General features: G+C 45.0%; 1 protein-coding gene across 4 annotated transcripts in view; it reads right to left on the bottom strand.

Annotated features, from left to right (window-relative positions):
• NKTR (natural killer cell triggering receptor) overlaps positions 1–6,516 on the bottom strand; it is a 36,370-nt gene extending 29,854 nt beyond the window's left edge. For 2 of the 4 annotated variants that reach the window (XM_056483987.1, XM_056483990.1), the window contains exons 1-2: positions 6,467–6,488; positions 6,137–6,216 (exon numbers count right to left, since the gene is read on the bottom strand). In XM_056483987.1, the coding sequence (XP_056339962.1) occupies positions 6,137–6,194 (58 nt within the window). In that variant the 5' untranslated portion in view covers positions 6,195–6,216; positions 6,467–6,488. Of the gene's footprint in view, positions 1–6,136; positions 6,217–6,466 lie in introns of all 4 variants that reach the window. The other 2 variants (XM_056483989.1, XM_056483986.1) reach the window with 2 other exon arrangements.
• Between the last annotated feature and the right edge of the window lie 17,721 nt (positions 6,517–24,237).

Raw genomic sequence — 24,237 nt, 5'->3', positions numbered from 1 at the left:
ACTACCCCCACTCTGCTCTCCAGCCCAGCTGCTGCCTCACCAAGGTGCCAGCTGCCAAGTAACTGAGGGCTGTCAGTCCCTGCAGGCTCCAGAAGGGACTTTTACCCTGAGGCATAAATTGCAGAAGGATTTTGGTTGCAAGCCCTACTTACAACCCACCACATTTAGCACCTGAAGCAGCAGACACCACCACTGTGGTGTTCCACTGGAAGAAGTCTCTTATGTTCATGCAGATGACAAGGCAGAAGATGGAAAGAGACATTCATAACTAAGGTATCAGTTTCAGCAGTATTTTTCAGCAGTGCTTTGTCAGTAACAAAGTCTGCCAGGTGCTCATAAAATCACAGAATGATTTGTGCTGGAAGGGACCTTAAATCATCCAGTTCCATGCACAGGGACACCTTCCACTAGATCAGGTTACCCCATGCCCCATCCAGCCTGGTCTTTTTATGCCCTTTAATCCTGCACATTGTAATGCACAGATATCCAACACCCAAAGATTACAGACCCAGTTTATAAGACAAGGGCTGTTTCCTCCATCAAACCTGGAGCATTGCTTACCCAGCTCCATCCAGCCACAGAAAAAGCTGCTGTCTGCTCCTGAGACACAAACCACACACTGTGCATCCATCTGCTGGGCTCCTGTCTGCATTTTACTGCAACTGCATGAATACCATTATCACTGAAAGGTTGTATTTTCTACTGACAAACAGGCAATGAAATCTGCCAGAGAAAGATCAAACTCATTTTCACACCTTGGTCAAAGATGCATGAAGAACAGCTGCTAAGAAAAAATTATTAGAAGTATGTATGATTAGCACCTATGAATTTTTCTTTTGCCTCATCCCTCACAAAAAAAGAAAAATCTCATTTAAAACTTGGAGCTGAGGTACAACACAGATAAAAAAAGCATTTGAGATGCTACTTATTTTCTCAGATTTAGACACCTCTTCTCTGAAATCATCCAACTTCACTGCAGAGAATTTCCAATGCTTTGTTCATCTTCATTTCCCTGATGCAAAGGTTAAGTGATCTGATGAGGAACAAGCTTTCTGTGACTAACCATAATATTTGCACAGTAAATTAAAATAAACAAACAAAAATCACTAAAAAGATCCAGTCAAGTAGGCAAGAGCTGCTCACAAAGCTACCCAGAATTTTCAGTTGGACTTAACCAAGAAATGAGCCTGCACAGACACCTCAACTGCAGGGTAAAGTAAAAACTGCTGGGATTACATTTGCCTATTATATATGAAACAACTTGATAAAGTAATATTTGTAAGCAGGCTTTGAACTAGTTTTTTAAAGAATCAGAGTAAGTGGTGAAAGAAATATATACATTACATACAGTAAGTGATGCCTATATAAAATCTTAGCTGGAAATTTTATGAAGTGCTCTCTGCAGCTAATGAGCTGCACCAATTAGAGAAGCCAGAAGACAAAATGACCAAAAATAATCCAATTTCAGAACTAAAAGATGATTTTTTTTTTTTGTTTTTGTTTTGAACTCCTTAACAATTTTCTAGCTGAGGATGAACTAATACTTGATTCAAATTAAGTGGTAAAAACTTTGGGTAGGAATACCCATGTGATACTGAAATAAGGGCTCCAGATAGCAAAGTTTATTAAAATTATCATTGATTTCAAGTGTTTATTGTTTCAAAGGTAAATCCTCCAATTTAGCTGCTTAACTTTTGGGAAAAAACCTTGGGAGCCAAACATACATTGTTTCAAGTTATTTTCCAAGTAATGTGAACTGTTTTACTAGATTTTATTACGTTGGAGCACACAGGTATCAAGTTCAGCTACACACTCCCAAAACAAACCTAGTTTTTCCAAAACTGTATCTACTGGATTTTATCGTTTCTCAATTTCTTTGAGTAAAGCAAACAAGAGGTATTTTCCCAGCCTATCAGCAGGAATATCCTGCTGAAGGAGAAAGCAGGGATTACAACCAGTGAGACAATGATGCACAGCCCAGGATGGCTGCCAAGGGCCCAAAGGCTCAGACAGATTTGCATCCAAGTTTAAATAACAACTCACTAAAAGGACACTATTTGAATTTCATTAATTTGTTTATCCCTGTATCTCTGAATGTTAAGGTACATGAATTAAAAAAAAAAAACTGCTTGGAAGTAGAAATATGGCTTCAGTTTTGAAGGAAATCAAACCTTAATGTGGAACAAGAGTAGATTTTATTTAAAATACGAATTTCAAGAATGGATGTCCCAGTTCCCCTGAGCAGGGATTGTGGCCCTGACACATTAACACTTGGTGAACACCTCCATGCTCCACCTGCACTCTGCACTGAAAACCTCCAATAAACTTCTCTCCCCAGCTCTCTAAGCCCATTTTTCCACAAATATCACCTGAATTTTCCCCCATTCCCTTCTTCCCTGGTCTCCACAAACCCAAACTTATTTCAGTCCTGCACACACCAAACATTCCCAGGGATATGGAAGTGAGAGGCAGCACTTGGCCTTCTCCTGGCAGAAGAGGCTGATCAGCTTTTCTTTCATTTACTGACCCAACTTGTTCCAGACCTCAAGGTCAGACTTCAGGGTATTTCATCCTGCACTGACAACAATTCCACATGATTATTCTAAATAAAACATTTATTGAATCAATTCCTTTCAAATCTCCATCTTACCACCCCTGAGAGGGTTTTCTCCATCTGGGATCCCCTTGGCTCCTGCTGTCCCACACAGTGGTTGCCCATGGGCTCATAGACAGCCGAAGTTCTAGGCTCTATTTTCTGCCAATATACAACTTTTTCCCTTCTAAAGACTAAAAGTTAATGTGGAGCCAGTTGAGAACAGTTTCTGTCTTTAGGAAAGGTAACAAGAATCCCACAAGGTGTCACTGGGTCTATTACTGGAGGCACAATACAGTAACTATTGCAGGGGAGCTCATTTCACATAAATTCACAGCAGCTGAAATCCCAAAATACACCAAACTTCAGGTTAAAGTAACTAGAAAGAGAGAAGTAAGGAAAGACCAGACTGGCTGTTATGGTTAAGGATACACCCCAGGAATTAAAGAAACTGAAGTGGAATAAATCAATGAGCCAAGGGTCAAACAGAAGACAGGAAAAGAAAAAAGGGAAAAAAACCCAAAAAGCATAGAGAGATTTGATGAATTATTCTATGAATAAGAATGAAACAAAGCAAAACTGAATAAATTTACCAAATTTTATGATGGATGAAGCCAGGAGGTGGGGTGAGGAGGGGAGATGTGGGAAAAAGATCTTGGATGGCCACAGGAGCTGCTAGAGCAGCCAAGTGCATCTGTGACATCCTAGTGGGACATCTGTTCCAATTATCACAGTACCTGAAAGGCTGCAGCTTCACACAGATTTTTGCCTCACAGAGTAAAGACAGAATTATTTAAATAGGCATCTGCTGCCATCCTGAAATTCTTGGAATACTGTAAGCAGTTTAATCCTGTGTGCACACTCTATGTGCCCAAATCCACTAGTGGGGGGCCCAAAGGAAGGGAGAAGCACTGTTTGTGCCAGTATCAAAATAAATGCTTCTTCCTGATTTGTTTTCCATTTGCTCTTTAAAAATTATGAGCTACAACCTGCATTCATAAAAAAAAAAAAAAATGCTTAACAGGCAACTTATTCAAAAGCAGACTAAATTTAGCTTTAAAAAACACCAAGCCAACAAAGTTTGCCCCACTGCAAGAGGCAAGTACAAGCTGGCACTGAGTTTTATTCCAAGATTCTGTAGCTGTAATAAAATATGGACACAAAAGCTGTAATAAAGCTTCTGGAAGCACAGCCAAAGCAGAGATACTCACTCCTGCATTTTCCAAGGATCTTTATTAGAGTAAAACTGACCTGACTTTTAATTGCCACAGGTATCCTGGCACACCCTGGGCAAGCAAAGCCTGGAAGGGAAGAGCCAAAATTTGGCAGCTGCGTGGGGGGAACACTTTTGGACTCACAGCAACCTAGAGTGTGAAAAATGACACAATTTTGTGTTCTGCAGGCAAAAAGATGCTTCCAGTGCTGCAAGAGGCACATCCCCTTCTCTGCATTTTGTGGAGATGTTTGTTCAGCTTTTCACACAAGGTGGGCACAAGGCCTTTTTTCTTGGCTAGCAACAAAATGCAGGGCTGTTCTGCTCCCCACTTCTCCCTACATCTCCAAAACTGAATAAGCATATCAGCTTATTTACTGATGTCAAAATAAGCAAAATGTTCATTTGGAAATCTGCTGGCAGCTCAAAAGTTAAAATGAATACCTCACTAGTGCCAGCAGGAAAGAACATCTCTCAGAATTAGTGCTTGGTGTCATCTGGAAGCACTGATTTACCACTTGATTCAGCTTTTGAAGGTCATCTTAGAGCTAAGAGAGCAACGTTTAAGCTTTTTAAATATATCCTTAAATCCTGAGACAGAGTTGCATGGTGAATGAATAAACAGGCACCAGAATAAAGCAGCAATAAAGACAGCACACAAGTCCCAACACCAATTTTACAAACTGGCATTTCTGCTGCAAAAACCCAAGCCATGAGTCAGGTGCAATGAAAGCAGCAGGGCTCCAAGTTTGATGTGCAGCTGGGAGATTCCTGTTACTTCCAAGAGAAAATAAATGCAAACAGACACAGTGCCAAAGCCCTGGGTCTGCTCCAGGTAACCCAAGCTCTGCACCACCAAGAACACCAACACTGCAATTCCTCCCTGACAGCTCTATCAGTCATCAAACCCAAATAGGTTTGGGGGAAAATGAGGTAATCCACTTTCACTCGAGATGCTCAGCTCAAGGCTGAGGAGGGGACCAGGAGAAATTATGAAATGGGAGCAGCAACCTGTGCAGGGAGAGCAGAGAAAACAGTGCAGGGAGAGACCCTTCAGATGGAGTCAGAAAAAAAAAAACAAAACCAAAAACCAAAAAACAAACACACTAAACCTAAAAAGATTAACAGCAAATGAGATTGAGAATGAATTGTCTTTACTCTAAATCAATCCCATCAAACTACCATTCCTATCTGGAAACCCACCCAACCTGAAACAGTTTCAGTTGTCTCATTCCGTAGCAAATTCCACCCGAAATTAAAGACACAGAACATGTTAAAACTCCATTTACATCACCACTTATCTCCTCCTTGGAAGTATTCAGAAAACACAGTGTCAGTCAAAATAACTCAGAGAGGAGTTACAGCAGCAACAGATTTATAGATATGCCCTATCAGGTCTCTGAAGTTAGAAAAGCACCTCTCTTCCGAAATTGTGGTGAAAATAAAACGCTAAAAGGGTTTCAGTTGCATCTGAATGAGGCTGAAATTTGGAATATCTGAGACATAAGCTCTTAATTCAAAGGTTTTCAGAGAAACATTGAAGGAGAAAATGAAAGTGAAAGCCTAATGAAGGCATCACATATATTCATTTTTGTAGAGACCAGATAAAGCACGGAGTATGTGTGACACAACTAATAGGGATTGATAAACGCGTGCTCAAAGAGATGGGTGAGAAAATCTCCACTCCCATCTTTACAGAGAGGGTGAAAAACAAGAGGGAACTAAGCTGCTGCTCAGCATTAAAACTCACAGCCTACCACTTCTGGGCATCACATTTGTACAGGGAAAATATGAGTTAAAAGATGGATTTGTTCTAATTATTAGGGTTTTTTTAACAGGTCAGCTGGTGAGGTGTTCTGTGTTTCTATGACTGAATGTTCAATTCTTTACATTCAGAAGATACATTTCGAGCAGGACGAGGAAAGATTTAGCCCAGACTGGGAATCCCTAAATTCCTTCCCACTTTTAATTACTGTATCATTAAAAATACTTATAGGAGTATATATCCAGTCTCCTCACAGCCTGCTCCGATTTTCCACTTTTTATAGAAGTGGCATAACAAAGGTATAACACAAAAGGTATAATACATCACCAGACTGCTTTTTTACCTTCAGAACAGCGTTTATCACCCTGCCGAACCTTTATATTCATGTGTGCAAATAAAAATCAATCTCAAGGGAGAATGAGGAGCATCCAGCACCCCAGAAAACATCCGAAGTTATTAAAAAGTAACTCAGAAATAACGCATCAACGGCCAAACTCGCTGCTAGCGGCTTGGGCCCATCATGCGGGCAAAAAGCGTGATTTAAAAGCCCCAAGCCCAGCCTTACCTGGCTCCCTGTTGATCTCTATCTCGAAGAAGCACTGGGGCCGGTCCTGCACCCCCATGGCCGCCCCTCGGCCTCGCCACCTGGACACAAAGCAGAGAAGGAGCCCCCGCGGTCCCTCCCTCCGTCCCTCCCTCCTCACCCAGGGCTTCGATTACAGCGGAGCGGCTCCGCCTCAGCCCCGAGCCCGGCGGCGGGGGAAACTCGCTCTGAGGGGAAGCGGTTCCTGCCGCCGGCACGCAGCCGGGCTCGGCGGCGTCAGCGCGGCCCATCCCCTTCCTCCCAGCCGCTTCCCCCGTGCCTCCCCACGGCTCCGTCCCCCCGCGGTTCTACCTGGCGGCTCCAGCGCTTTGTCCCCTCACGGCGCGGCCCCCTCAGCCCCCGCTGCCGCCCCGCCCCGCCGCCAGGCGGCGCCGCCGCCCCCGGCCGCCATTACCCGCCCGGCCTCAATGGCCGCGCCAGGCCACACCCCCCGCCCGCCCTGCCCGCCGCGCTTTCCCGCCCTCTGCGTGAGGGGCAGGGGGGCGGTGCCGGGAGGGGAGGCGTGAGGGACCTTCTGTGTGTCGCCTTTAAAATGATGAATGTTTAGATAATTATAATACTAGTAATAATAACAGTGGGAAAATTAAATCCAACTCTTAAGCCGTGCATTGCTGGGATGGGGGGGAAGGGAGTGGCTCCATGAGGGGAAGGGGGCTCCGCTCCCTCCCAGACATGGCGTGAGCGAGCTTCGCCCTTGCCGCCTTTAAAATGATTAATGTTTAAAAAAAATACACAACTCTTAACTCATGCTTTCCCCCTATGGGAAGTGTAATTGCCTGTAAGTGGCAGGCTGTGAGTTTTAATCCTGGAAATAGCGGCTCGATTCCCTCTGGTGTTTTCCGCTCTCTGTAAAAATGGGGGTGGAAATTTGCCTGCCCGCCTCTGAACTCGGCTCGGGGAGGAGGAAGGAGCTTTACAGAATGCATAAGGAGAATAAATAACCTTTGCAGAATAAATATAGTGAGTAAATAACCTTTATAGAATAAATAACCCCATGGAGGGAGTATCTCTGCCCTGACCCCTCACCCTTATGGCCATGTTGAGGGAACCCCCCAGTTCCTTCACCCCTTTAATTTGACGTGTCTAAAACAACTCTCCATGGAAGAAAAATATTTTTGCAAGTATGAATAAGCCCTCAGAAGATTATGGATGGAAAATGTTCTCTGCAATGTGTTCATGCATCCCCCTCAGGATGGGAACGTGGCTGGTACCAGCCTGGGATCATCCTGCCCTTGCCTCAGCCTTGCCACGTCTTAGAAACTCAAATAAACTTAAACCAAATGCATTTTAATGATTGCAGCAGGCCATAGGTTATTTATTCTGCGTTGGGGATGTTGGACCGTGCTGGAGTGTGGAAGTGGTAAGAAGAAATTGAAGCGTCAAACTGCTTAGGAAGGAGTATTAAAACTGTAAATCCTCAGCCTAACACATCCTTCAGGCCAAGTTACTTCACACCAAGGATATTCAGAAGCTTAAAACAACTTGGTTTATTAATTTAATTTATATAAATACTCTTGTAACAGTACTTTTTGTAGTTCCAGAAAGAAGTTTTGCTTCTTTCTAAGCAGGAAGGACTTTTAGTCCTCAGCACTCAAAAAGCAAATTATTCCCAATGTTTCCCAAAAGTTGTACAAACCAGAACTCTGCAGTAATTTTACCTGGCAGCAGTGTCTGCAATTATGTCCTTGTCTGAGGAGAAATTCAGAGATTTTAGATGAAGAAAAATAAACCCTGCTGAGAATCAAGTAGCAATGCTGAAATCGCAGGATGTTTTAGCAGCTGGGAATGCAGCAAAGTGGGATTGTTTTAGATGTAATTTACCTATAGTTTAATGGTTGCTGTCACAATAGTGTTTGAGGCTCTCTTGAAGTTTTAACAGCCAGATTCTGTCATTCTTTATTAGGTCTAATAGTACATGATTGTGCAAGGGGTCCCTCAGGAATCCTGTCACTGCAGTTGTCACGCTGGTTTGCTGGTCCTTGGGGGGATTCTTACAAGGGTAAGCTGTCAAAAAATGTGGGGGGAAAAAAAAAGCAGCAAGTCTGGTCCTCAATTATTTAGCTGTGAAATGCTCTCATAAAGTAGAAGGGTGTTATTTGCCTTACTTTTCCATGGTAGCTGAGAAACAAAGCTACTGAGAGGTTGAGGTGTAGGAGGTCTGCAGGAATCCCTTGCCAGAATTAAAATTTGAAAACACATCTCCTTGATTTCCTTAATCTTCAAATAGATTATTAATTCCCTTTCACCTGCAGTTTCTTGCTTTTTCATCCTCAGAACATGAACTTGCTAGAGGCAGATGAGCAAATAAATAAGCAGAAAGTCTCAAAAAAGACATGGAAATGTGCTGCTTGTTCTAGATAAAAATAGCAAAAAATTGTGAGCAATAAAAAAAAAGAAGTTGATTTCAAGCCCTGATTATTTTAATAAAGAAGCAAGTAGGAAAGAAGTTCTGATCACTTGGGAGATAAACTCCTAAGATCATGTCTAGAACTAGAGCTGATAAATATGCAGCTTGGTGGAAGAAAGAGGTACCCAAAAGAAGAGTTTCCAAAGCACATCTGAGGCTGGTCTTTTGAAAGACGAAACACTGAGTTACAAATGAAGATTTTTTTTTCCCTCGTGTTCCTCTCTGGGAGCTGCTGCAGATGCTGCTCTGGTCACATCCTGTGCCCATTGAAAGCAGTGACAAAGTCCCCTTTGATGGCAGTGGCTCTGGGTGTAGGCTGTGTGAGGGGGATCCCACTCAGCATGGTTATGAATAATTGCTTCTGTGTCATTCTCGTTTTTGGTAAGCCATACATTTGTGAAACACCCTCTTTTTATAGGTTAAAATTTTCCTGATTATTTTCCAGTCCGAAACACAATTTTGCACTCACCAAGATCAGTGGATCCAACTTTATCCCACCTCAAATCGACTTTAGAGATTTCTTGGTTCATGCCTAAGAATGCACATTGACAAATCTTGGCTGGAAGCTGCATTCTTTCCTGAGACAGAGCCCTCTTGGTCTGGGAGGTTGAAAAGTAGGAGGCTGCAAAACTGCAGAGCCTGCAGGCACTTTGGGGTAAAACTGCTTGAACTGGGGCACAGACTTTAATTTCCAAAGAGTCTTTGATTGCCTTAATAACTATTAGTCTCCATGTGGCCATGAAAGCTTGAACTAAGCAGCTTTTGTTTAGGTATTTGTAGAGGCTTTTCCTTATCTTTTTTTTTGGAAATTCCATGCACAGAACCTGAGACTGTAGTGGGAAACTTTTTTTTTTATTCGTTGGTAGAGGGCCTGGTGCCTGAAAAACCTGTGCTCTGCTCCTTGGTGCTGAATATTTTCCTACCTAGTTTGTTACTCAAGGACGAGAAGGAATTTCCCATAAAGCTTTTCATTATCTGGGTCATTTGGGTTTGGGGGTGGTGCTCAGAATACTTTGGTGAAACAAATTCACGGCTGTTTGTTCAAAATCTCACTCTTCACTGTTCCATGCAGATTCTGCTCCAGGAGGGATGCAGTGTTGACACCAGGAATAAAAGTGACTCAGAGCTGTTCAAGGGGGTCACTGAGGTTTTGAGCGTTGAAAGATTAAATAAAGAGACAGAAAATTCTACATTTAAATGAAAAAAAAACTTGTTACTGAAGAGCAGATGAGCACCTGGAGTGTTTCCTTCAGTCATCAGTCAGTCTCAAGCCATTTCTTTGGTATTTGTTATGAAAAGAAAATATTGCAGTCCAGAATAACTGAAAAGGGGCTTTAATTACACCAAGCCTCAGTGCTGAACACACTGGAAATTAAAAGTGAAAGGCTGATAGGCAGTTTATCTGTTGAACAAATGGGAACAGCAAAAAGAGGCTTCATTAAAAAATCCCCAGGTCAGCATTTGAGTTTAGAGAGCAAGGGGCAGGAAATAGCACATCTCAAGAGAAACTTTTATCCCAGGAAACTTTTTCTGGGAAGGAGCACTGATGTGGGGACACACTTGGACAGGGCACAGGGGTATCTGTAACCTCAGACATCCAAACACTGCCTGTGGTTCTCTTCACTCAGGCTTCCCTTTCCCCTGGGATTTCCTGTGAACCCACTTAATACCTGAACCACTAACACACTTCCTGAAGGATTACTGAGCATCCCCCCATCCTGCCCTCAAGCTTTAGGAGTGTTTCCATCCCTGGCATGAGTAGGTGGCCCCATCTGCTATCCAGGCAGTAAACAGAATTTGTTAATGACTGCCCCAGCGTGATAGAAATATCAGCAAGTCATTAATCCATTATGTGTGAATTGCTTAATGGGGCAGGGAATATTCCTGTGCTTGTGGCTTCTTCAGGCCCTGAAATCCACATTTCATCTGAGCTGCTGCAAGATGATCCCTGCCTCCACAACCTTCCTGTCTACCTACATGTTTATTTGCTCCCCTGCTGCATTAGTATGAGTTCTCCCCAAATAATTTTACAAAAATATTTCATTTTTAAAGTATTCTACTGTGTGTAGATAAATGGGTTGATGATTTTACATTTCCTTAGCTAATAAATGCCTGATGTGTGAGTCGGTGTCTTGTGAATGTCTCAAAATCACACTTGGTCTGATTACAACCCAAAGTGATTAATTATTTTTTTCATTTACTTCAGGGTGTTATAATTCAAAATTACCAAAAAAAAAAAAAAAAAAAAAAAAAAAAAAAAAAAAAAAGCACCCTGATGTCTTGCTAGCACACAAAACTATTCTTTATGCACAGGCAGAAGTGCATTACCTCATACCAGACACGATTTACCCACTCAGTAACACTCAAACTAGGTCAAAACAAGAGGTTCATTTTTACAGCGTGTAATTAACCAGTGAAACCTGGGAGATTGCAGGGTTAATGATACTGTGTCTGCTTCTGCATGTGGAGTCCTGCGTGGCAAGCCAGGAACTGGGACACGCTGCAGAACAGCAGCACAAGGGAGGTTTTACCCTTCCCAACAAAATTAGACTGTTTGTGTTAGTGTGTTCTTGCCATCTCCCATCTGTCTCCCTGTGCCTCTTGTCTCTCGTATTAAATCCTGAGATCTCAGAGTGGGTGACAACAGGGAGCTTTTGGTAGGGACTTTGACAACCTCTATCGGTCTGCTGTCGGTAGAAGGGATAAGGCAATTTTGCCTAAAAGCCTGCTCTTGTTCAGGAGTGGCACTGAGGCAGAGATTAGAAATAAAAAACAGTACTGAACAAGTGGAAAAGGAAAATTCATGTGTATTGCTGGAGGCAGCCACACAAGCCTGTAAGAGGCTTGGTATGAAGTGTAATATCCCCAGGATCACTCTGATTCGAGCTAATATTTAATTAATGGCTTTTTGAGGGGAACATGGCACGATGGTTCCTCTCCCCTACATTTTTCCCTCTCTTTTTTTCCCCTACAGTTTAATTTACCTTTTTGCTTTGCATTATTAAAGACGTGTAAACCCAGCTCGATATTCTCACCCAGCACCATCTGAGAACACTCTGTTATGCAGCTTGAAACGCTTGAATCTGAGTCAGCTCAGGTGTTTCAGAGCTTGTTAGCTTTAGCTCAGACAGCTTCTGCAGCCCTGTGCCAGCCTGTGGCTCGCAGGAGGGATTGTTAATTAGCTGAGATGCAAATATACACTGAGATTGGGGCCCTGCCTGTGCTGGGGACCATCAAAGCAGCTCTGCAGAGTGGCAGAGATTCATCAATTTGCTGTGCTGAGGCAGAAATGACTTCACCTAGTGCTGGTGGGACAGCTTGTCACTGCTGTCCCAACCTTCCTGCTCCAGGGGTGTGACATGTAGCACAGAGAGGCTGGAGCTGGCTCCGAGCAGAACCAGCTGAGCTCTGCATCCCTCCGAGACCCAAATTGGCCCTGGAACAAGTGCAGCTCCATTTGTATGCACTGCTGATCCTGAGCCATTAAATCATATGGAAACCACGCTGACTCCACACAAAGCCATCTCGGGGATGGATAAATCCATACAGCTGCCAGTGCTTTAAAAATAAAGAATTCAAAGCACAGCACGAAGGGAACTGGGTGAAATGTAGTGGTCCCTGTGTGCTGGGAGGTCAAACTAATTGATACAGTGCTTTGTTCTGGTGTTAAAGCAGTGAATCTGCAGCTGAGGCTCCAGAGCAGAGTGAGAATAACAGCAAAAGCAGTGCCAGTAAGGAAAAGCTGAGCAGTTGGCAGAGCCATGGCTGCAGCGAGGCAGGGAATTCACAGAGGATCTGAGTAGGCAAAGGGAAACAGCTCCCTGCTCTTGAACCTGAGGAATGAACAGAGAATCCTGGAAACAAATGAGGCACTGAAAAAATCAGGTCAGCAGGTCAAGGGAGGTGATTCTACTCTGTCCTCATGAGACCCCATCTGGCAGTGCCCTTCCAGCTCTGGAGTCCTCAGCACAAGACTGACATGGATCTGTTGAAGCTGGTCCAGAGGGGGCCATGGAGATGCTCCAAGGGCTGGAACACCTCTTCTCTGAGTCAGGCTGGGAGAGCTGGGGGGTTCAGCTGGAGAAGAAAAAGCTCTGGAGAGACTTCTGAGTCCCTTTTAGTACCTAAAGGGGCTCCAGGAGAGAAGGGTCTGGAGTGACAGTGATGGGGGGAATGGCTTCAAACTGAGAGAGGGCAGGGTTAGGTGGGATATTGGGACAAAATTCTTCCCTGTGAGGGAGGTGAGAACCTGGCAGAATGTGCCCAGAGCAGCTGTGGCTGCCCCTGGATCCCTGGAAGTGTCCAAAGCCAGGTTGGACAGGGCTTGGATTAACCTGGAATAGTGGAAGGTGTCCCTGCCCAGGGCAGGGGGGTTGGAACTGGATGATCTTTCAGGTCCCTTCCTTCCCAAATAATTCTGTGATTCCATGACCCTGTGAAATTCTGGCTTGTGGGCACAGGCAGGATGGGCTCCTGCAGGGAGTTCCAGCAGAGAAGTGGGCGGTTTCTATGGGAGGAATGAAGGACTGCCAGAAGTCCTCGATTGGCACAGTGCCTTTAGAGAGCAGCAGCCATAAAACAGGCAGTGCCTCCTGGTAGCAGTGCTGGTAATACCCATCCAGATGAATATTGATGTTGATATAAATAAAGCTCTATGCAATTACAATCAGCTGAGGTTAGGAAGGTATTATTTTTCTGGATTGAACAATTAAGTGCAGTGTGTGCACTTACAGATAGAGCAGGTTGGAAGAAGGGAAGGATTGATATTGTTTTCTGAAGCATTCAACACTGGCCACTGTCAGAGACAGGAAACTGCATCGATCTGTTTGGGAATCACAATTTCTCTTTCCTGCAGCAGCAGCAAAATAGCTGTGCTGGGAGTTCAGTACCTCACTTAATTTGATACAAAAAGATATCTTGGTGGACAGAGATATATAAAACTCTGGCATGATGTAGTGAAAATCTTATTTATGCCTCTGCATAGGAGGAGTTTGACTTATGATAAAACAGGAGCTTAAAGTAAAACCTGAATTTAAACATGTAAATAAAATGTGAATCGGGAAGCAGACAATCTCCAGCCTGCTTCCTTCCAGTGCATGCCAAAACTTCCCTCCCAGTGGGAAAAATCAGGACTGGCCATGTAAGAAACCACACAGAGATTTCAAAAATCACAGAATAGTTTGAGTTGGAACAGACCTTTTTAAAGATCTTCTTGTTGCAGGTATCATCTTGGGAGGTATTCTGTACCTGCAGCTTGGGTGTCCTGATCAGATCATGTGTTCTTGTCAGTCAAAGACAGATAAATGCTGCTTTTCTGCTGGAGGATTATGGATCAGCTGGGAAATCATTTCTGCTACATTCTGCATCACCCTATTAGATTTAGTCCTGGTGCTTGAATCTGCCAAGTGTTTGTCCAGGGGATCTGCCTGGCCTTTGGGAGAGTAATAATGAATAACTAAGCCTTTTACCATCACAATAATAATGATGTTTTAATGGTGAATTAAGGAACAGAATGAGGGAAAATCCAGCCATGAAGCTGTTGCTGCCAGTTGTTATCTAACTAGACAGTCAGATGTGGAAGTGTTACTGGATATGGGTAAATAAAGGAGTGATAAAATCACACCATGTCTATAAACATAAATCAGGATCAATACAAGAGGGGCTGCACAGAGTCAGTCAGATTCTGAGGCAAGAAACAGGTTGTATATAAACCCCATGGAACTAGGGCTGTTCAGCCCAGAGAAAAGGAGGCTCAGAGGGGATTTTTGATCTCTGCAATTCCCTGAAGGGAAGGTGCAGCCAGCTGGGGCTTGATCACTGCTCCCGGGGAACAGTGACAGAATGAGAGGAAATGTCTTCAAGCTGCACCAGGGGAAGTTTAGATTGAGTATTAGGGAAGATTTCTTTATAAAAAGAGTGGTAGGCATTGGAACAGGATGCCCAGAGAAGTGGGGGAGTCACCAATCCTGGAAGGATTTAAAGGCTGTGTAGATGCACTTAGAGACATGGTTTAGTGGTGGCCTTGGCAGTGTTAATGGTTAATTTTGATTTTAGAAGACCTTAGCAACCTAAACAATTCTTTGATTCCATTCTATGATCCTTTATGCCTAGGCTTTTAGATCCTGGCTACACTAGAAGATTTTTCTTCCACATTCTGTAAAGTGCTGGCCACTTTATTGCTACTGCCCAACATCTGCAGAGCTGACCAAACTAAAACCCACAGAATAAAAAAAGGTTTTGAGTATCATTTCTGACCCAAACACTGGAGGCATCTGGGTCTAGTTAAAACATATGAACCAAGAAAAATAATTGGAAAACTTCCTTAGAGGGTATTTAATCACATCTCCATGGCCACGTTTTCTCCTGCATCCCTGCTGGCAGTGACAAGTAAGGTGTGGCTGAATCAAATTCTCCTGGTGCTATAGATGGGAATAATGTGCCCTTTAATTCTGAGGTGAAAACAATTCATTTATTAATGTAAAACTGTGTCTCTGCCTTAATTTTCTTCCTGTTTACCTGCCAGAGCACCACATCAATCATTTTCCTTCTCTAAAGTCAACCTCAGCCATTGACTTGTCTCAAACAATTGTAGGATGAACCTGCTGTCAGAACCACCTTCTGCTGCTTGGCCTGACTGATCTGCCACTGACCCCTGGCAGGAACTCACTCACACCCTCTCTACACCTTTTATTTGCTGTTCTACTTACAGGGAAATGAAGGGGAAAACCATAAAAATAACAAGCATGTAAACAACTCTGCCTGGGAGCAAACAGCTCCGAGGAAGAGCCGTGAAAAATCACACAGAGCAGAGAAAGTCTCCCGAGATAAATGGGACTATTTAGGGCAGCCAGACAGTAATTGCAGCATTTGCAGAAGTCAGCATGAATATGCTACATTATTCCCAGCAAACATCATGTTTGAGGGACACAGCTCATTTTCTGTTCCTGAGGCTGATTTGTTTTTGGTTTGTTCTCTCCCTAATGGAGCAGACTTTCCAAATCATTTTGCTGGTGCTTTGGTCTCTCCCTTGCAGTTTTATGGGCTGTTACCAGCACTGGTGGGATGTGGTGTGTGAAAATTGAGACAAGTTAATTTGGATTAGATGTAGCTGGAATGCTGTAGTGCCACGGTTGGATGAGCTTTGTCCTAGAAGGGAGGTTTCTGGGAGAAACAATATCTGTGAGCAGAGGCATCATTTGCTGAGAGCAGTGAAATGTGGGCTCTTCAGAGGGAAACTGAGAAAACAATTGTAACACTTGTAAGCCTCAGCCTGCCTCCCTGCCTCCTGGGATTTCTGTAAGTGTGAGTACATTGTCATTTTTCTACATCCTTCCCTGCTCAATTCCCACCAAATATTTGTTCTGCAGGATGCAAGGGATGTGTGGACATTGCTCAGGAAGCAGCTCTCTGGATCAGGCTGCAGTGAGACCTTAAAGGGTGTGGGAGCAAGATGGGAAAGTTTCTGTGAGGGTGGGGAGGTCCTGGCACAGTTGTCCAGAGAAGCTGTGGCTGCTCCATCCCTGGAAGTGTCCAAGGCCAGGGGCTTGGAGCAGCCTGGGGTAGTGGAAGGTGTCCCTGCCATGGCACAGTTTCTGTGGGATCTGCATACATCACCTCCAGATGCTCATCCCCCAAGTCCAACCCCAAAGGATCATAAACCCTGTGAAACCCTGTAAGAATTTTAAAGCAAAGACAGCTGGGGTGCTTTTTAAACATGCTTCCAGGGATTCATGGTTTTGCTCTACTCTCCTGTTATGATATCTACAAAGTACCTTTGCTCTGGAAAGGATTTTCCTTGGTTTCCCATTATCCCAGAATTTTGAACCTTAAAGCCTCATATTTTACACATTGTAATAAAAAGCTTCCCTGAAAGTGTTAAAAAATGAGTGGATGTAGCACTTGGGGATATGGTTTGGCAGTGCTGGATTAATGGTTGGACTTGATGATCTTAGAGATCCTTTCCAGCCAAAATGATTCAGTGAATCCATGAGGTTGCATCCCTTGGACAGGGACATGAAGCAGGGGTGGAGGGAGCAGTAACACCACAGTTACTCCTCCTTTTGATGAGCAGGGTGTGCTACACCATCAGTGTCACTCTCTGCAGGGGCCAGAGTTCTTCCTCCTGTGTTAATCCTGTCCCCAGGATTCATTAAGCAGCAGCATTTCAGAGGGGCTGTGAGCTCTGCTGCTCCTGGCTGCTGCTGCCAGACCTCAGTTCCCCCTCTAATTATCCCTGGCCACTTTTGATAAGCTTTGTTTTTAAATTTGCAGCTCTCCATTGCTGTGCATTCAGCATGAAGGGTGTGTTTGTGTGGTGGATAATGTTGTTACTCTAAATCACTAATTCTAAAAATCCCCAGGAGGAAAAAAGTTTCTTTGAACATTATAAAACTGCATATTTGCCTACTGCTAATTAGTCAAATATAACCTGCAGTCTGAATCTTCTTGGAGACTGGGGAGAATAAAAATACCCTGAGAGCAGGTAGGGAAGGGTTAACAAAGGAAACTCGGGCTGTGCAACTGAAATATTCCTTCTGGCTTGGAGAAAGCAAGAGCACTCCTCAAGCACAGAGCTCTTTATCTGGTGTGTGACAGTGCCCCAGGGGACAGCGAGATGCTGCAAACCAAGGTCGTTCCTGCCTCTTTGAAGTGATGCATTCCTACAGGCTGGCACTGAGGGAAAAGCTGGACCTCCAGCTCAGCCAGGCTGATCAGTGACACAGGCCAGGCAAAAAAAAACCAAAAAACAAAGTTGGAAAAGGCAGAAGTATCAGCACACAAACCCTCAGATACTGAGACCTAAAAGGAATAAGGAAATTGTCCCATCTGATCTCACCTGAGATTGGATTTTTCCCCAAGTATTTCTCCATGTAGTCTGTAACTTGTCATGTAAGGGGGAAGTAAAAGTGAACAACCTATGGATGCCAGGTACTCTGAAATTCTTCCTTTTTGGATTGGGAATAAGGGGAGAAAATGAGACAGTTTTTAGGATCAAATCTCACAAAGAATTAAGTACATATCCACCCCAAGGACTGCATGGGCACCTACAAACCAGTGAAGATGGTCAGACACTGGTATGGACCCTTGTCTGTGGCTGTACTGTGCAGTTGTTGGCAACATTTTGGGATGCTGTTGGCATCTCCTGACTGACTCAGGCTTGGTCTGAGAGAGCCATGGAGCAGCAGAAGGAAGGAGCCAGCCTGTCCTGGGGAGGAGAACAGGAGCACAGTTCAGCTGCATCAACAGGAGCCCTGCTCCCAGCTCAGAGGGTGAACCTTTATTTACAGGTAGAGATACAGTCAGTTAGCTTATTGGTGGGGCAGAAAAATGCCTGAGCTTTTAAACCATGTCCTGTCAGTGCTTTCAGCTGCCACAGCACCTCCTGAGGAGGAGCAGCAATGATGGAAGTGGAAGAACTGTTGTAACATTTATTCTGAGTGACCTGTTAATTCCCAAGAAACACCAAAGCTCTCCAGTATGAATTTTCTGACAATTTTTAAAGCCTGAAGATGCTGTGAATTACAGGGGGAAAGGGAACAGAGAGAGGGAGGTTCTGTTTTAAGGAGCAGAAATCTTCAAACAGTCCTGGTCAGCTGGAGAGGTTCCTGGCCTGTGTCCGGTCTTAAATGTTAATGCAGTGTGACAAAAGGATGTACTGGGAGAGAGGAGACTTCACTGGGGCCTTGCATGCACCACTGAGCTCTACAGCCTCCTCTCTGCCCTGGAATTGTGGCTGCCTGTGCTGGGGCGAGCTCTGACCAGGTTCAGCCATGGCCTTGGGTCCTTCTGCTGTCTGTGAGTGTGTGGGAGGATCTGTTTGGGGTCTCTTTGCTGTATTTCAGGAGCTGCACTGAAGTTCATTCCCTTGCCTGAGAGATGCTGAGGTCTCTCTGTGCCCTGCCTTGTGCCTTGCCAATCCTGACCTGCTCCTGGCTTCCCAGAGCTGCCCTGATATTTTGGATTTATCTGGCATCTGCTGGACTCTTGGCCACTCTCACTGGACCTGCTGTGCCCCCCTTGCCCAGGTGCTGTGGGGCCAAGCCCATGCTGGGAGCCTCTCATGGATTATCACCTGCATTTCCATCCCCCTCCAGGTCACTGCAGCACCTGAGTGTCCCCCTCTGTCCTGTCCCATCCTGCACTCTCAGGATTAGGTCTCTGCCTTGGACACAGGATTCTCCCCCTCATTCTCAGCCACAGTCCCAGATGAATGAAGTGACTGCCAACATCTTTCATAGAATCACAGAGTGGCTTGGGCTGGAAGGGATCATCCAGTTCCACCCCTCTGCCACGGGCAGGGACACCTTCCACCAACCCAGGTTACTCCAAGCCTTGTCCAGCCTGGCCAGGGATCTAGGGCAGGCATAGCTTCTCTGGGAAACCTGTGCTGGGGCCTCAGCACCCTCAGAGCCAAGAATCCCTTGTTCTGTCACTCCAGGTTCTTGTCCCAAGACCCTCTCCAGCTCTCTTGGAGCCCCTTTAGCTACTGGAAATGGCTTTAAGGTCTCCCTGGAGCCTTCTGTTCTCTGAGTCTGTCAGCCAGGCTCCAGAGCAGAAGTGCTCCAGCCCCAGAGCATCTTTGTGGCCCTTTGAGAGGGGACAGCAGGGGACAGAAGCACTGACACTTCATTGAAGGGGACAGAAGCCCTGCCAGGTCACTGCCCTGCTGGCTGCCCTGTTGGTGTGACCCCAGCACAGGCAGAGCCTGCTGGAGCACCTGCACAGCATTGCACCCCAAAGTGGTGGCCCCTGGACACCCTGAGGTGAATCTGTGCACCAAGCATTTCACTCCTGCTTCTCCAAAGGGGGACCTTTGTAAGGAGTGGGGACAAGCAGGGATGGGAAGGGAGGTGACTGTCACAGCCCTGAGTGCACAGACAGGTTCTGCAGCCCCTTCCTGCCCCTCCCAGGGCTTTAGCTGCAGGTGCTCAGGGTCAGCCTCAGTGCAGGGCAGCTGCAATGTTGGATCAGGCTGCTGTAGAAATCGAGAATTCCTGCTTGGAGTTTTTGCCCATTGACCTGCAAGCTTGAGAGCTCTGTTTCAGCACAATGCCTTGCCCCTGGTCCTTGTCTGAGCTGGGGTGCAGATCTGGCTCTGCCTGCCCTGCCTTGCCAAGCAGCTCCTCCTGAAAGCAGAAAGTAGGAAGTAATATAATAAAATCAAAGCTTATTCCCATTCTGTCCACTTAAGTATTATAATGGTGGGATTCTTTGCCAGTATAAATGTGAAACTGGTTATTAATTCCCTTTCCAGAGGCATTGTGGCCTCTAGTCCCTGTTTCACATGGGCTGCAAATGGACACAGAATGAAACTCAGCGATGGGGCTGCAGACAGAAAGCACATCTGGCTTATTGCTTATGCTGTTCAGGCTTTTGAAAGTCAAAGTACTCGGGGCACCCTGCTGATAAAAATATTCCGAGCTGCTGCTTGACTCCAGGGTGAACGTAACGTGAAACCTCCTCAAAGCCTGAGCACTCTCACCTCCTCCTGAACTGCTCCTTTGGCTGCAGCTCCTGCCCCGGGGCTGAAGAGCTCACAAGGAGCAGTAGCTGCATCTCCTCCTTTTCCCGGCTCTGCTCTCTGATCTGTCTCCCAGCTGCCCCCACCAAAACCATCGCGGCAGAGCGGGACAGGGATGAGCAGCAGGCTGGCAGAAGACTTCAAGGCAGTTGTGCCAGTTTTACCTGCTGTAAAACCTGGGCAGAAAGTGAAAAGCTACTGAGAGCTGCTGAGAGGATCTGGCTGATTTCTCTGTCCTTTGAGTGAGAGCAGGGGAGTGGAAGGTGAAGCCCAGAGGCTCCAGGTTTGCTCAGCATTCATGAGACAGTGACAGTAAGATGTAAGCATCCTAGTTTAGGGCAAAATTAAGGAGAAAACTGCTTAAATCTATTTCCTAGACAGACCACATTCAGAGGTTTCCTCCCAAATTTGCCCTAAACCAGGACAAATATAATATTGTTGCCATGATAACATGGCAAAGACACAAGAAATCAGGGTAAACTCATCATTTAAAAAGCCCCCAAAAACACAAACAACAAACATAGAAAAGAAGGTCAGTGTGGATTTGCATATTTCAATATTAATACAGGGGAAGAAGAGATGTTTCTTCATCCTGTGGGCAGCTGAACCTTAGAACTCCTTGCCAGAGGTTGTGGATGGAGAAAGCTTTCCTGGCTTAAAAAGGAAATTAAGACAGGACTTCTGAGAGACCTGCTGAGCATTACCAAGTAGAAAAACTACATAAGGTTCACAGAATTCTCTGGGATGAAAGTAATTGGAAGCTCTAGTTCATGTGGGAAATATCACTTATTCTTTCTTTGACATGTGCTTCTGGATACTTTTGAAAACTTACACATTCCACCTGAATCAGTATCCCTGTCCCTTTGTCCTTGTGAGAGTATTTATATATTAACAAGAAACCATTAACATGAATATGAAAAAGCAGAATAATTATTGAATGATTTTTCCCATCTTAAGTTTAAAACAACCCTATAAGCACATTGAAATAAGCCAAAATGACATTTCTTACAGGCATTGATGGATTCAGTTCAGGGAGAGCAGTCAGACAAATAGACCTCCCATGTGCTCATCAAATGCTCACAAGACTGAGGATCTGGATTACAAATTATGGCATATTCTTCTGCAATAATGTACAGCAAATAAAAGGATTTTATCTCCTGCTATACTATTAAATAAATTGTTCTAGAGGTTAGCAAATCTGCTTCCCAAATTCTTAGGAAATGGAAATTTAAGACTTTATTTCCTAAGTTACCCCATCATGGATGTTTTGGGAAGAAATGAAATAAGCATTATGATATAATTTGGAGAATGTCATTATTGTGTGAATGTAGAACTCAGCCAGGGTCTTGCACTGATGTAAGGGACACCTCCCACTATCCCAGGGTGCTCCAAGCCCCATCCAACCTGGCCTTGGACATTCCAGGGATCCAGGGGCAGCCACAGCTTTTCTGGGCCTCCCCACCCTTCCAGCCAGGAATTCCTTCCCAATATCCCATCTAAACCTTCAGATACACAGCAGTGGTTTAACTCCACTACTCACACACACACAAGGTGCATCCACATCCCATAATAAGCATTTGTGAAAGGCATAAAACCTGTCAGAGCTTTGTCTGTCAGACCAGGGTGTACCTTTCCTTTCAGGCAGAGCTGTGTGCTATCAGCTGAGTAATTCTGTTATTTACCTTGGAACCAGCACTGTGGGTTTGTGTCCAGCCCTCCTGCTCACTCAGGAAACAGTGGTGAAGACATTTGAGCTCTACCAAGCCATTATGTCTATTTTAACACAACCACCAAATGCCAACTTGTATTCATCCAGAGAGTTGTCAAGAGTTTTGCATGTCAGCCTATTCTTTTCTAGTTGAATTTAATTTTTTTGGGAAACTTACAGTATTTGCCATGCTCTGTTCTTTCCCAGTCAGGGCTAGGATCATCAAACCTAAGAAATTCCCAAAGGCAATTCTAATAAAGCAGTCTTTTGTTCTGAGGCTGGCAGGATAATTCAGACAGGTCAGTCAAAAAATCACATTGCCCTGAGTGCCACAAGGAGCTGAGTGCTCTGCCTCTTTCTAACCCCCATGCCATGGCAAGAAGTGAATTTGCATTTAATACAGCCTAAAAACCCATCCAGTGAAATGACTGCAAGTTATTTTCACAGCAAGGCCCTGCTCATGTTGGCTGGCACTTCCCCAGCTCCCTGAGGATTTAGGGAATAATGCCTGAGTTTGTGTGATCCCCTTGGCTGGGCTGCCTGACCCTGCATGTGCCACTTCTAAAGGGTGCTGACCCCACTCCACAGCACCCTGAGGAAAGAAACCTTCAAATATATTCAAACCATGCTGCCATCTCAGAATGTGCCCTGGCTTTGGTTGTTTTGTGGGGTTTTTGTTTGTTTGTAGTGCTTAACACAGAAAAATTCTCCCAACACTCTAGTACCGAGTGGTGCAGGTTTATTTTTATGCCTTTTGCCCCAAATACTCAGCCCATGCTTCTCTCTACAGTTTTTTCTTTGACATGAGGATTTTCTGCTTAAAAAATGGAAGCAAAGATTGGCTTCAGATTTCCTGGCAAAGCTTCTCATATGGGATACAGATTGTATCAGCTTAGCTGGCTCAAGCCTGTCTGCATGTAAACTTGTTTTCTTTGGAACTTCAGTGGTGCTCTGTGCCTCATTGTTCACATTTCTTACAGCTGGGGTTGTGGCAAGGGAAAAATCAGCTTTTTGTTTCTCTCCTGCACCACTGGGTACATCATTGCTGATGTGCAAATGGAAATATTTTTTTCCTTATAAATATTTGGACTCAGCAATCAAACTGGAAGTGTTCAAAGCCAGGTTGGACAGGGCTTGGAGCAACCTGGGATAGTGGAAGGTGTCCAGAGCAGCAAGCCTCAGCAGGGATGGTCAGATTGTGAAGCAAGGCAGGTCTGCAGCAGTGGGATGTGTTCATGGGGAGTGGAAGCTGCCAGAGGAACAGCAGAACATCAGTGGTTATTCACTGCACGTGGTGCTGAGCAGGGCTCCTACTGCTTAGAGACAGCAACAACTCAGTATACACCAGATAACATCTCCATGTCAAGATTTTTGAGTTCAGAGCTCCCTTGTTCAGGAATGATTTATTGTTTACTCTTTCTATTCTGCTGGTTTTCTGATTAATGTCCTGTGAGAGCTGTTTGTGTTGTGTTACTGCCTCAACACCTGCAATGCAAAACACAGAATGGTGTCAGAGGATGGTCTGGGTTTGGGAAGATCATTAAGGATCACCCACTTCCACCCCCTGCCATGGGAAGGGACATCTTTCACTATCCCAGGCTGCTCCAAGCCCATCCAGCCTGGCCTTGGGCACTTCCAGGGATCCAGGGGCAGCCACAGCTTTCTTGGGCATCCTGTGCCAGAGCCACACCACCTCACAGGGAACAATTCCTTCCAAATATATAACTTAAGTCTTTTCTCTTTTAATTTCAAATCATTCCTTCTTATCCTATCACTAGCTGACCATGTAAAAAAAAAACCTTTTAAGTTCTGAAAGGCCTTAGTGAGGTGTCCCCTGAGCTGCCCCTTCTCCAGGCTGAACAACTCCATGAACATGAACACCACAGGGCACAGGCATCATGTCAGGTCAGAGCCTCTGACTTGTTCCTATGCCCAGCACCCCCAGAAGGAAAGATGGGAATCTGCTTTGTATCCCAGCTCATCTTCTGCAGCAGCCCTAATTAAAAAGAAAAATCCATCTGTCACCTGGGGTACAGTGGTACTGAGTGTGTCTTGAAGCACCAGCACAAGAACTGAGCTACAGAGCTTGGGTTGGTTTCAACCACAGGTGCCAGGAGCTGGCTGAGCTGGCTGTGGTGTCCCAGCTGTATTACTGGGAAAACCCCACTGTGTCCTTGGCTGCTGCTGGTGTTCCAGCACAGCTCCCACTGCTCAGCTGGACAAGTGCATCCACCCAAAGGCCCCCAGACCCCATCCCCAGCCACATCCTCATCCCATTCCAACACCCCATCCTCATGCCCATCTGCATCCCCACACCATCTTCACCCTCACATCCCAATCCCTGCTCATCCCCATCCCTATCCCCCACCCTGCACCCATCCCTATCCCCACACCCTGTCCCCATTCCCATTCTCATCCCCAACTCC

Source organism: Oenanthe melanoleuca, chromosome 2 (assembly GCF_029582105.1).
Source record: "Oenanthe melanoleuca isolate GR-GAL-2019-014 chromosome 2, OMel1.0, whole genome shotgun sequence".
Lineage (NCBI taxonomy): Eukaryota > Metazoa > Chordata > Aves > Passeriformes > Muscicapidae > Oenanthe > Oenanthe melanoleuca.
The sequence above is the reverse complement of the archived record's forward strand: the minus strand, read 5'-3'. Positions and strand labels throughout refer to the sequence as shown.